At 42.2% G+C, this 13273-nt stretch overlaps 1 protein-coding gene across 2 annotated transcripts in view; it reads left to right on the forward strand.

Annotated features, from left to right (window-relative positions):
* TRAPPC12 (trafficking protein particle complex subunit 12) overlaps positions 1-13273 on the forward strand; it is a 178434-nt gene that overhangs the window by 93235 nt on the left and 71926 nt on the right. For both annotated transcript variants that reach the window (XM_075341077.1, XM_075341076.1), the window contains exon 7: positions 970-1042. In XM_075341077.1, the coding sequence (XP_075197192.1) occupies positions 970-1042 (73 nt within the window). The remainder of the gene's footprint in view (positions 1-969; positions 1043-13273) is intronic.

The raw sequence follows: 13273 nt of genomic DNA on the forward strand, positions 1-13273 counted from the left end.
AGGTTTCCTTTTGAGTTTCTTACTTAAATGGAATCCGTCAGCAGGTTTTTGCTATGTAAGCTGAAGCCAGCATGCTGCAGGGATTAAGACAAAAGGTTCAGGGCTGCTTGTCTTGTCACAGTCCAATCTATTGTTTATTTGGTATGTTTGTTTAAGCAGCAGGAACCTTATAATTTCAGGACTAGAAACTCCCCTCCAGAGAAGTCTGAGAGAGATTAGCGGAGAGGGGCTTTAGAAAACCGCGCCAGAGATCCCAGATGTAAGCTTGAATCAATGTATTTTTATTTCGGCATAGGTCTACGCGTTTCAGGAGTCTCAGCTCCCTTCCTCAGGACCAGCAAGCACAAGATACATCAAATCTGACATGCCCCCTGCTGTGATTGACATCTCACTGTCTATGTCCAACATCTGTTGTGAACAGGGACAGCTCTCTGGGCTGAGCTACATAACTAAACTTAAAAATTCAGATTGTGTCAGAACAGCAATTGACAGTAATCTAAGTGATACATCATTGGATTCAGAATCTCCTTGCCTACATCATGCTGCTCTCAGATAAAGTAGCAAAAACCTGCTGACAGATTCCTTTTTAAAGTTTTTGTACCAAGTATATAAGTTACCCTTGTTCTTAGTACAAGGGAACAATATTCTGATTGCTGGGGTTCCTACTGCTGGGATCAAACCGGGTGGAGCGGAGGTAAAACATGCGCACCCTGCTCCTCTCATTCTTCATGGGACTGTCGCAATTGACAGCTTACAAAGCTCCACTCCAAATGTTCGACCTGTGCTCCCTCCAGACAGAGCCCCATTCTTGGGATTACTGGGGACCCAAGCAAGCATAGCCCCAGAATCAGTATGTTATCCCCCCTAAAATGCAGATAGAGGATAAATTGTATATTTTTTACGATTCCTTTAAATATAGCAGATATCTTTTAACTTGTTAACTAACACTTGTGTGTAATGATTTTTCAGATTCTAGACCATTTAGAAAAAGGTTTTGCAGAAGATGGAAGCATGATCACAATGACGAACAATAACCGGCAGGGTAAGTGAACTGCTCAGGATTGTTCACATATTTTATGTACTTAGAAAGTAATGTTTCCTGAAGGATAACCATGGCGTATGATATAATCTGTAGGCTGCAGTTGGTAGCGGTGATTCCCATGGCCTAGAAGTGCATTGTATTTCTTAAGGGGTTTTTTTGTACTCTTAAAAGCAAACTTCATCCAAAAGAAGGGCTTAAAACCCTTTCTCCAAAGTGAGGCTCACTTAGATCATGGAAGCTGAGATCTGGAGTGCCGATTGTTAGGATCCTGACAATTTAGACCCAAATTTCAGTTCTTCCTTTTGTCTGTGACTAGTCTGGGAGCACAAAGCCTTCACAGGTGAATTTATTTCCCGAGCTAACAAAACAGATGCTGGGGTGGTGCAATAAATCTTTGTTCACTCTTTGACCCTGTAAGAAATTGTCTGATGACTGCCTTGTTTCCTGGATTTGACAGGTAGGCATACGCTGCTCGAGGGTACATCACTATTGTATTTCCTGATTTTTGGCTGTGTACAAAGCAAGGATCCCAAATAATAGTTTACATATTTTGTCTATGAATAGTTTTTATCTCTCCTTTTAAATATCATAAAACAGGAATAATGTAAGTCATTTATATTCCAGAAATAATAATAAAAAAAAAAAAACAGCTCCAGTAAAGAGTTAAGATTTTAATTCCATAGTATGGTGCCACCTGTGGGTTAGAGTATTCAGCAGTGTACAGGTCCATCTAATCATCTGAGTGCTGGTGGTCACACATGCTCAGTCATTCTTTTCCCCTAGTGACCCTCCATTCACTGTGGAGCAGCCAATATTATTTGCTCATCATAAAAAAAGCAAAGTCTCTGTTGTAGTGATGAAATAGCTAAGAAAAAGTCTGCAGATAAGGCAAGAAGGGCCTATATTGTTAGCTGCCAGCGGGGCTGTAACATCGGTGCCAGCTTCAGTTTTCGCCGCTAGGTGGCGTCACACTGTCGTTACTGGTGATGCTTGTTGGCATCAAGCCTACCTTATTCCTGCAACCTGTCTTGTGGTCCAGGCTGGGAGCGACAGCATTAATCTTGCTGTCTTGGTTTCTGTCCACTGCCAGCACTGGGTGGGACTGTGCTATATAAACCCCAGAGAGTCAGCTCCCACTGCCAGTCATTAGAGAATCTCTCTTGGTTTGTGCCTCTGTTCTCAGCTCCTGTATTTTTTTTTTTTTTAACTTTGTTTTATTAACAATTTCAAACATGGTGCAACTGACATTTGCCATATAAAGATAGCTCAGTATATAGATAGTAATATTTGAATATAACAATGAACAATCATATAAAGTCCATAATATCTTTAGCACTTAAGATAGAACAATGTTATTATCCATACTTCTTATCATTTGCATATATATCTAATTTTATATTGAGCATAAGAACAGCTCTAACTATCAGCATGACCATATTTTGAAAACAAGATAGAAAGAGGAATAGAAAAAGGAAGGAAGAAAGAAACAACAACCACATTGCATTATTATATCTCAATATACCGTTGGACAGTGTTTCATATCCCAACATTTAACGGGAACCACCATTTTCCACATAATCTCCCTCAAACCTCCGCAAGTGTGTCTGGAGAAGAATTCCACAAACCCCAGATTTTGTTAAATTTTCCCGGGCACCCCCTATTATAATATACCACTCGCTCATAGACTATGGTTGCATTGACTATTTTAACCCAGCTCCTGTATTTTGACCTGATTTTCCTATTCATTGACCTTTCCTTTACATTTGACTACCCACTTGGTTGCTGATTCTACTTCTGACGTGACCTCCCGGATCTGACCCGGCTTTCTGACTATCCTTCTTACCATCTTACGCCACCAAAAAAGCAGCTGACTCTGTGGCATCGCCCAGGGACCTCTCTTTAAGTCCAAATTAAGACCAGGGCAACCCCTTGCTTCTGAGCAACGGAGTAGCTTCTGCCAAGCCGGTTTGTGGTAGCCATTTTGGAGCTGCCAGGTGACTACTAACTGTGCAGGCATCACAGGGGGAAGAAGAAGGATCCTGTGCAGAGCCTGCCCCATGTCGCACAGATTGTCAGCAGCCCTAAGTTTTAAAAGCATACAGTGTATGCTAGAAACACAACAGATTACCCAGTTATTAACATTAGTGCAAGTGATTTGTGGAACTACCTATTGAATAAGTATTTTTAAAAGGGTATTCCAAATTTATAAAGCAATTGTTATGCTATTCCTTGATGAGGGTGGGGGTGAGATATCTCCTGCAGCAACCCTCTTTCCATTTACTGATTGGTATCTGAAAAAGATGGGGAGAGAAGTGGATTTTTTAAGGAACACCTACCTTAACTACCTACCTAAACAACACTTTTAGGACCAAAGAAACAGCTTATTTTTATATAATTTTTTGAAAAATATATTTTTATCAGTGATGAGCGAGCATGCGCTCCACTGCTCAATACTCAATCAAGTATTTGGGTGCTCAAGTTACTCAATCGAGTCTCGCAGGGGCTCGAGTGAAAGCTCATGTTTTCGGCATGCATGTTTTGTGGTTGTTAGATTAGAGCAAAGTGTTTACACTTGTACCCTTTAGTGCCTTTCATTTGGCACTTAAGGGTGTTTTTAACATTGTTTAAAGGACATTGTCCGTCATTAGCTTACAAAAAAATGTTTGAGTTTATCTGTGCTGTATTGTCATATAAAACACCCCTATATTTTTTTTTTTTTTTTGTTCTTTTGTTTTTTCTAACTTTTGTTCCTCTTGAATTATCCCTTCTATTCTCTGCAGCTCTTTGGTTACCTGCAGCTCAACCTAACATGACATCTTCCTGTGCCGGACCTCAGTCAGAGCTGGCACCGCCCGGCCTCAGTGTCTGACCCGCCTTCTGCCCGCCCTCTGCACATTCATTGGTTGTCAGTATTCTGCCCAGCACTGACCTCTCATCACTACAACATTGGAAATAGAGCCCCACTTAGGGCTCTGTAGGCCTCACCACATAGGGCTCTGCACCCCTACCACATAGGGCTCTGCACCCCTACCACTTAGGGCTCTGCATCCCTACCACATAGGGCTCTGCACCCCACACCACATAGGGCTCTGCACCCCACACCACATAGGGCTCTGCACCCCACACCACATAGGGCTCTGCACCCCACACCACATAGGTCTCTGCAGACCCCACCACATAGGGCTCTGCAGACCCCACCACATAGGGCTCTGCAGACCCCACCACATAGGGCTCTGCAGACCCCACCACATAGGGCTCTGCAGACCCCACCACATAGGGCTCTGCACGCCCCACCACATAGGGCTCTGCAGACCCCACCACATAGGGCTCTGCAGACCCCACCACATAGGGCTCTGCAGACCCCACCACATAGGGCTCTGCAGACCCCACCACATAGGGCTCTGCACACCCCACCACATAGGGCTCTGCACGCCCCACCACATAGGGCTCTGCAGACCCCACCACATAGGGCTCTGCAGACCCCACCACATAGGGCTCTGCAGACCCCACCACATAGGGCTCTGCAGACCCCACCACATAGGGCTCTGCAGACCCCACCACATAGGGCTCTGCAGACCCCACCACATAGGGCTCTGCAGACCCCACCACATAGGGCTCTGCAGACCCCACCACATAGGGCTCGGCAGACCCCACCACATAGGGCTCGGCAGGCCCCACCACATAGGGCTCGGCAGGCCCCACCACATAGGGCTCGGCAGGCCCCACCACATAGGGCTCGGCAGGCCCCACCACATAGGGCTCGGCAGGCCCCACCACACGGCGCTCTGCAGTCCCCCCATGTCCCTCTGCACCACCCCACACATCGCTTTACACCTCCCACACTTCGCTCTGCAGCCCCTACAGAGTTTAGAGAATACATACTTACCTCTCCCCGGTCCCTGCTCTCTGCTCTGGCTATATCAGCACAGTAGTTACGTCATCGCTGTGCTGAACTGTCAGAGCAGACAGTGGGACAATGATGAGAAGCAGCGCAGCGCTGCCTCTCATCATTGTTGTGAAGTGTGTCGACATCTGTGATGCCGATAGATTCGAAGTACGATCCTGAGCAGGGGGCCCGTTGCTGGCGGTGACACTGCGGACAGCTGCCGCCAGGCCCCTCCCCCCAGCTCACGGGCCCCACCACAGTAGCGAGGGACTATGTGGGAGGGTGCAGGGAAAGGGGGTGAGGACTCCAGCGCCATGTATCTGCCCAGCAGGGTAGCTACATGACGTCTCCTGTGATGCCTGTCTACAAGGCGAGCATAAGCTCCCTGTCGTCGTGACATCACAGGAAGCAGCCAAATCCCGGCAGGAGTGGTCACATGATCGCTCTGAGCCGGGGGAGAGGGGCTGACAGCAGCGCAGGTGGGTAGTTACTATCTACTTACCTGCCCCAATGTAGCCCAATAGTGCAATAAAGAAAACATAGCAAAATAAGCCGGATAACCCCATTAACATAACTGCCCACAGCTGTCTGCTTTGCCTTGGCTGGTTATTAAAAGTAGGGGGGACACTACATCATTTGTTTTAATTATTTATTTTTAAAGAGATTAAATAATTTAAAAAAAATCCCCCTATATTTGAAAACCAGCCACGGTAAAGCAAACATCTGCAAGGTGACATTATCAGGCTGGGAAGGTCCATGGTTATTTTGCCCTTCCCATCCAAAAAATAGCAGCCTGAAGCAGCCCCAGAATTGGTGCATCCATTAGTTGCGACAATTCTGGCACTTCCCTCTTGCCCTAATGTGGCAATCGGGGTAATACTATTGGGGTTGATGCCAGCTGACATCGAGCCCAGGGATTAGTTATAGAGAGACGTTTATCAGACACTTCAATTACTAACCCAACCCAGTAAGTGTAAAGTGAAAAAGAAAAAACACACACACGAAACATTGTATTTTAATAAAGTCTCCCACTTACTATCATGGATTACGTTGGAGCTTTGCAGATTTTTTTTTTCTTTTTTCTAAGCCTGCTGCTGTCTGCTTTGCCTTAGCTGATTATCAAAAAATGTAGGAACCCCACTCCTTTTTTTATTATTATTTATTTACTTCCAAGCAGCGACCTGGGAGTCAGAGATGCATCCATACATCTTCCCTCTGCTGTTCACATTACATTTGAGCGCTGTCTCCATCCTTTTCAGCAATTTTTATTTATTTTTTTTATTTATTTATGAATGTATTTATTTTCCTTCCCCCAGCCCTGCCAGAAAAAGAAAAAAAAATTGAAAAAAAAATAAATAAAATATACACAGTACTCACAAAAAATTTTAGTCCGGTGAGGGAAAAATGCAATTTTAGAATGCTTTAAAAACTATGTGTTTAATAATTTATTTTTATCAATTATCAAAATATGTAAACTGAGTTAACAAAAGAGAAATCTAAATCAGAGAATTAATTTATGTGACCTCCCTTTGCCTTCAAAAAGCATCACCGGTAATTGTTATAGGTATACTTGCACAAAGTTTCTGAATGAGCTTGTCAGGGAGGCTATTCCGAATATCTTGCAGGAATAACCACAGATCTTCTGTGAATGTTGCTTTGTACCAACTCTTTTCATGTAATCCCAGACAAACATGATGACTATGAAATTAGGGCTCTGTAAAGCCATATCTTTATTTCCAGGACTCTATTCTTCTTTGCGTTGAAGTCAGTTCTTCGTGACATTGGTTGTATGTTTGGGGTCATTGTTCTACTACTAACTAATTTTGGAGACTATCAGTTGCCTCCTTGATGGTACTTTATGATGGATAACTATCTGCCTGTACTTCTCAGCATTGAGGACACCAATGAACCACAATTCCATATGCTGATATGCAGCTTATAATTGCAAGGAGTCTCCACCATGCTCCACTGTTGCCTGCAGATGCTCATCTTTGTACCCATCTCCAGCCCTTCAGAGAACAAACTGTTGTTTGTTACAGCCAGATATTTCACATTTTGATTTATCGGTCCAGAGCATTTGCGCCTAGTTTTGTGCACTCCAATTCCTGTTTTGTTACATAGCCTTGTTTCCATGCCAGAGGTGGGACTTTTTATCCGCAATTCTTCCATCTAGACCACTTCTGGCCAAACTTCTCTAAACAGTAAATGGGCGTAGCTGGTTGCTTCAATTTCTAAGCTGATGGCACTGCTGCAGATCTACCTATTTTGAAATGGAGTAAATATGATGTGTCTCATCTGCTGAACTAAGTTTCCTTGGCTGACCACTCCATGTACAGTCCTCCACATTGCCCATTCCTTCTTGCTTCTTCAAAAGCGCTTGATCTGCGTACATCTAGTCGGCTATGCAATCTTTGCCTCAAAGAGACCTTGCTGATGCAATATAACTACCTTATGACTTGTTGCTGTGCTCAGCCTTGCCATGGTGTATGAACTGTTACATGAAACCATCTTTCACAACATCACCTTTTTGTAGCAGAGTTTTGCTCTTCCTCACCCAGTTATAACCCTCCTACACAACTGTTGCTGTTTTAGTTAATGGCTGTGTTTCAAAGTACATATGCAAATGATCATTATCACCTGTTTGGTATGTTTGGATATTCGTACTTTTGATTATAATTATTCAAAATCTGTAAATTTGTGCAAATGTACCAGGTAGATCTGATAATGTTTTGAGTGCAAAAGGCGGGCACTACGAATCTTGATTTAGATTTCTCATTTGTTTATTCATTTTGCATTTAATTGGTTAAAATAAATGAACACTTCTATTTATGAATGTATTCTTACTTTGCAATATTTATTCTATTAAATACATCCACAAGTTTGTCTCTAATTAACTCAGATGTTGCCAATAAACCAATCAGAAGCTTATAATAACATGACATCATCATATGGGCTGTCCCATATTGTTTAAATTCACAGTACTCTTAAGGGGGCTTTACACGCTACGATATCGTTAATGTTTTATCGTCGGGGTCACGTCGTTAGTGACGCACATCCGGCGTCATTAACGATATTGCAGTGTGTGACATTTACCAGCGACTTTAAGCGAACTCAAAAATGGTGAAAATCGTTCACCATGGAGAAGTCGTCCCAAAGTCGAAAATCGGTAAGGGTTGTTTATCCAGGTGGTTCATCGCTCCTGCGGCAGCACACATCGCTATGTGTGACACCGCAGGAGTGAGGAACATCTCCTTACCTGCCGCCGGCCACAATGAGGAAGGAAGAGGTGGGCGGGATGTTTACATCACGCTCAGCTCTGCCCCTCCGCTTTGATTAAGGAATAACGTTTGGAACTCCATTCTATGTCTGAACTGGGTGCAAAAAACCTAAAAAACATCACTATGGGGAGATAAGGTATGCACACCAGTGACTATGGAAGGGGAATACATGGAATAGCAGAAACTGCTGTGTGAATACTGACATGAAAAATTCAATAGCTATTTGTAAGAATGAAATGTGAAAAATGGAACCTGCATTACTGCCATGAATATATGAATAAAGAGAAATTTAGCTACTGAATTGATCAATGCAATAAAGCCCCAACACTACGCCAAAGTATTTCTCTACGTTGGGGTCCCTAGCTTGTGTGTGTCCTCTCATGCAGTTAAAAAACTTACCGTGTATGGGACGCTGAGACCCAGGCTATATATGCGTATAATGTGGATTGGCAATAGGTGTGTATGGGGAGGGTTCACAAACGAAAAACTACTAACATTAAGGAATAACGTTTGGAACTCCATTCTATGTCTGAACTGGGTGCAAAAAACCTAAAAAACATCACTATGGGGAGATAAGGTATGCACACCAGTGACTATGGAAGGGGAATACATGGAATAGCAGAAACTGCTGTGTGAATACTGACATGAAAAATTCAATAGCTATTTGTAAGAATGAAATGTGAAAAATGGAACCTGCATTACTGCCATGAATATATGAATAAAGAGAAATTTAGCTACTGAATTGATCAATGCAGAAGAGCCCCAACACTACGCCAAAGTATTTCTCTACGTTGGGGTCCCTAGCTTGTGTGTGTCCTCTCATGCAGTTAAAAAACTTACCGTGTACGGGACGCTGAGACCCAGGCTATATATGCGTATAATGTGGATTGGCAATAGGTGTGTATGGGGAGGGTTCACAAACGAAAAACTACTAACATTAAGGAATAACGTTTGGAACTCCATTCTATGTCTGAACTGGGTGCAAAAAACCTAAAAAACATCACTATGGGGAGATAAGGTATGCACACCAGTGACTATGGAAGGGGAATACATGGAATAGCAGAAACTGCTGTGTGAATACTGACATGAAAAAAATCAGCGTCCCATACACGGTAAGTTTTTTAACTGCATGAGAGGACACACACAAGCTAGGGACCCCAACGTAGAGAAATACTTTGGCGTAGTGTTGGGGCTCTTCTGCATTGATCAATTCAGTAGCTAAATTTCTCTTTATTCATATATTCATGGCAGTAATGCAGGTTCCATTTTTCACATTTCATTCTTACAAATAGCTATTGAATTTTTCATGTCAGTATTCACACAGCAGTTTCTGCTATTCCATGTATTCCCCTTCCATAGTCACTGGTGTGCATACCTTATCTCCCCATAGTGATGTTTTTTAGGTTTTTTGCACCCAGTTCAGACATAGAATGGAGTTCCAAACGTTATTCCTTAATGTTAGTAGTTTTTCGTTTGTGAACCCTCCCCATACACACCTATTGCCAATCCACATTATACGCATATATAGCCTGGGTCTCAGCGTCCCATACACGGTAAGTTTTTTAACTGCATGAGAGGACACACACAAGCTAGGGACCCCAACGTAGAGAAATACTTTGGCGTAGTGTTGGGGCTCTTCTGCATTGATCAATTCAGTAGCTAAATTTATCTTTATTCATATATTCATGGCAGTAATGCAGGTTCCATTTTTCACATTTCATTCTTACAAATAGCTATTGAATTTTTCATGTCAGTATTCACACAGCAGTTTCTGCTATTCCATGTATTCCCCTTCCATAGTCACTGGTGTGCATACCTTATCTCCCCATACCTCCGCTTTGATTGGCTGGCCGCTTAGTGACGTTGCGGTGACATCGCTGTGATGCCGAACGTCCCTTCCCCTTGAAGGATGGATTGTTCGGCAGTCACAGCGACGACGCCGACCAGGTAAGTGCGTGTGACGGTGCCGTAGCGATAATGTTCGCTGTGACAGCGATCACAAACAATCGCATGCGCGACGGGGGCGGGTACTTACACGCTCGCTACAAATTGTTAGCGATATCACTACCGTGTAAAGCCCCCTTTAGTGTATGTGAACTTTGATTTTTCTGAAAGTAATAAAAATGCCTTAGAACATTCTTTCATTATTCTGATTGATTCTTATGTATATATTTTTTTGCACAGTTTATATACAATATTATTTAGTTATTTATACAGTTTTATAATATATTATTTGTACATATATAAATTTATTTTTTTTTTTACCTTCGTGTCTCTTTACACGTATTGTGGACTCTTTTCGTTCTTGGGTTAGGTGACTAATGAAGCATTGGTAACAAAGATGTATGTAACCTATTTTAAAGTTTGTGTTTCTCAAATATGGAGAGCTTTATTACTAGCCCTTTGGACAAAATGAGTCCCCGGCTCAGCAGTTTGTGCGAGACTTGTTTTTCTTGCGAGCTGTTCTGACCGTTTAAGTTATTTCAGCGCAAGGACCTTAATGTTCCTTTTTGTGATTAACTTTTTCTTTCTGTTTCTCCAAAAGCCCCAAAATCCCATTTGAGCTGTTAATGCATTTACTCTTAGGTAGTTTCGCAGATTACAAGATGGTAAAAATTAACCATTTATAATATGGTGCCGTGGCCCCGCGCGCGCGTGTAATACAGATGGACTGCTGGGACGAGAGAGGGCACACAGAATGATAGATCGGAGAGCCAACTACAATAACAGTCTCACCCACTGAGAGTCACAAAATAGATTGGAAGTCATTTTGGAAGACTTGTGGATTCAGAAAATGAGTTCTGGGTCAGCCAAGTATAGAAGGTCAATAAATTCTCTAGGCAAGTATTCCCCTTGTAAACCAGAGGCTCAGCGTAGCTTCAAAATTGAAATCTGCGCTGCATATATCTCCAAAGTTAGGTTATAAATTATACAGCATCCTTCATTGCGAGGTCCGGTTTGGCTCGCCGTCACTTAAATCATCCCGCACGAGTCATCCCTTAAGAACATAGTAAAGTTTAAGTGGTAGGATGGGGGGGAGAACTGTGGTCGGGGGGTTTGACGCTTCCAAATATCTCTTCTATCTAATTGGGAAAATTGCCTCCTGCATTTTAGGGAACATTTGATGGTTGGAAGGCTGCCTAAAGGATATTTTAATTTAGATGTGATTTATTGAATGAAACATGAGCATTAGCGACTGGGCTGGATTTTAAATCATCGAGCGGTACAGGACGCCATCTGCATACAAATGTCAGGAGAGGGAAGGAAGCCGTCAGGAAGTGACACTAAATCAAGAACTAACTGATTGGGCACGCGGTGTCCTGCGATACAGCAATTCTGGCCGAAGAATATATTTGAGTTAAAAAAGAAATCTAATCTGTAAAATATATAATTTTATATTTATATATATATATATATATATATATATATATATATATATATATATATATATATATATGTATGTATGTATGTATGTATGTATGTATGTATGTGTGTGTGTGTGTATATATGTGTGTGTGTGTATAGATGTGTGTGTGTGTGTGTATATATATATATATATAGAGAGAGAGAGAGATTATATATATCTATCTATATATATCTATCTATATATATCTATCTATATATATCTATCTATATATATATATATATATATATATATATATATATATATAGATAGATAGATAGATAGATAGATAGATGAAACAAAGAATGAAAAATTTAAAGGGGTCTGAATACTTTCCGCACCCACTGTACATGCATGCAAAAAGAACAAACCACAAAAGTATTGTGTGTGTGTATGTTTAAATATATATATATATATATATTTAAACATACACACACACAATACTTTTGTGGTTTGTTCTTTTTGCATGCATGTACAGTGGGTGCGGAAAGTATTCAGACCCCTTTAAATTTTTCATTCTTTGTTTCATTGCAACTATTTGGTAAATTCACAAAAGTTCATTTTTTTCTCATTAATGTACACTGTACCCCATCGTGACAGAAAGAAAACAGAAATGTAGACATTTTTGCACATTTTATAAAAAACAAAAACTGAAATATCACATGGTCATAAGTATTCAGACCCTTTGCTCAGTATTGAGTAGTAGCACCCCTTTGAGCTAGTACAGCCATGAGTCTTCTTGGGAATGATGCAACAAGTTTTTCACACCTGGATTTGGGGATCTTCTGCCATTCTTCCTTGCAGATCCTCTCCAGTTCCATCAGGTTGGATGGTGAACGTTGGTGGACAGCCATTTTCAGGTCACTCCAGAGATGTTCCATTGGGTTTAGGTCAGGGCTCTGGCTGGGCCGGTCAAGAATGGTCACCTTGTTCTGAAGCCACTCATTTGTTATTTTAGCTGTGTGTTTAGTGTCATTGTCTTGTTGGAAGGTTAACCTTCGGCCAAGTGTGTGGTCCAGAGAGGATATCTCTGTACTTGGCCACATTCATCTTTCCTTCAATTGCAACCAGTTTTCCTGTGCCTGTAGCTGACAAATACCCCCCTGGCATGATGCTGCCACCACCATGTTTCACTGTGACGAGGTACCTGGTTTTATCGAAACATACTGCTTAGAATTTTCACCAAAAAGTTCTATCTTTGTCTCATCAGACCAGAGAATCTTATTTCTCACAGTCTGGGAGTCCTTTGTGTTTTTTGCAAACTCTATGCGGGCTTTCATATGTCTTGCACTGAGGAGAGGCTTCCGTCGGGCCACTCTGCCGTAAAGGCCTCACTGGTGGAGGGCTGCAATGATAGTCGACTTTGTGCAACTTTCTCCCATCTCCCTACTGCATCTCTGGAGCTCTGCCACAGTGATCTTGGGGTTCTTCTTTAGATCTCTCACCATGGCTCTTCTCCCATGATTGCTCAGTTTGTCTGGATGGCCAGGTCTAGGAAGAGTTCTGGTGGTCCCACACTTCTTCCGTTTAAGGATTTAGGAGGCCACTGTGCTCTTAGGAACCTTGAGTACTGCAGAAATTCTTTTGTAACCATGGCCAGATCAGTGCATTGCCACAATTCTGTCTCTGAGCTCCTTGGGCAGTTCCTTTGACCTTATGATTCT

This window comes from Anomaloglossus baeobatrachus, chromosome 3 (assembly GCF_048569485.1).
Source record: "Anomaloglossus baeobatrachus isolate aAnoBae1 chromosome 3, aAnoBae1.hap1, whole genome shotgun sequence".
Taxonomy (NCBI): domain Eukaryota; kingdom Metazoa; phylum Chordata; class Amphibia; order Anura; family Aromobatidae; genus Anomaloglossus; species Anomaloglossus baeobatrachus.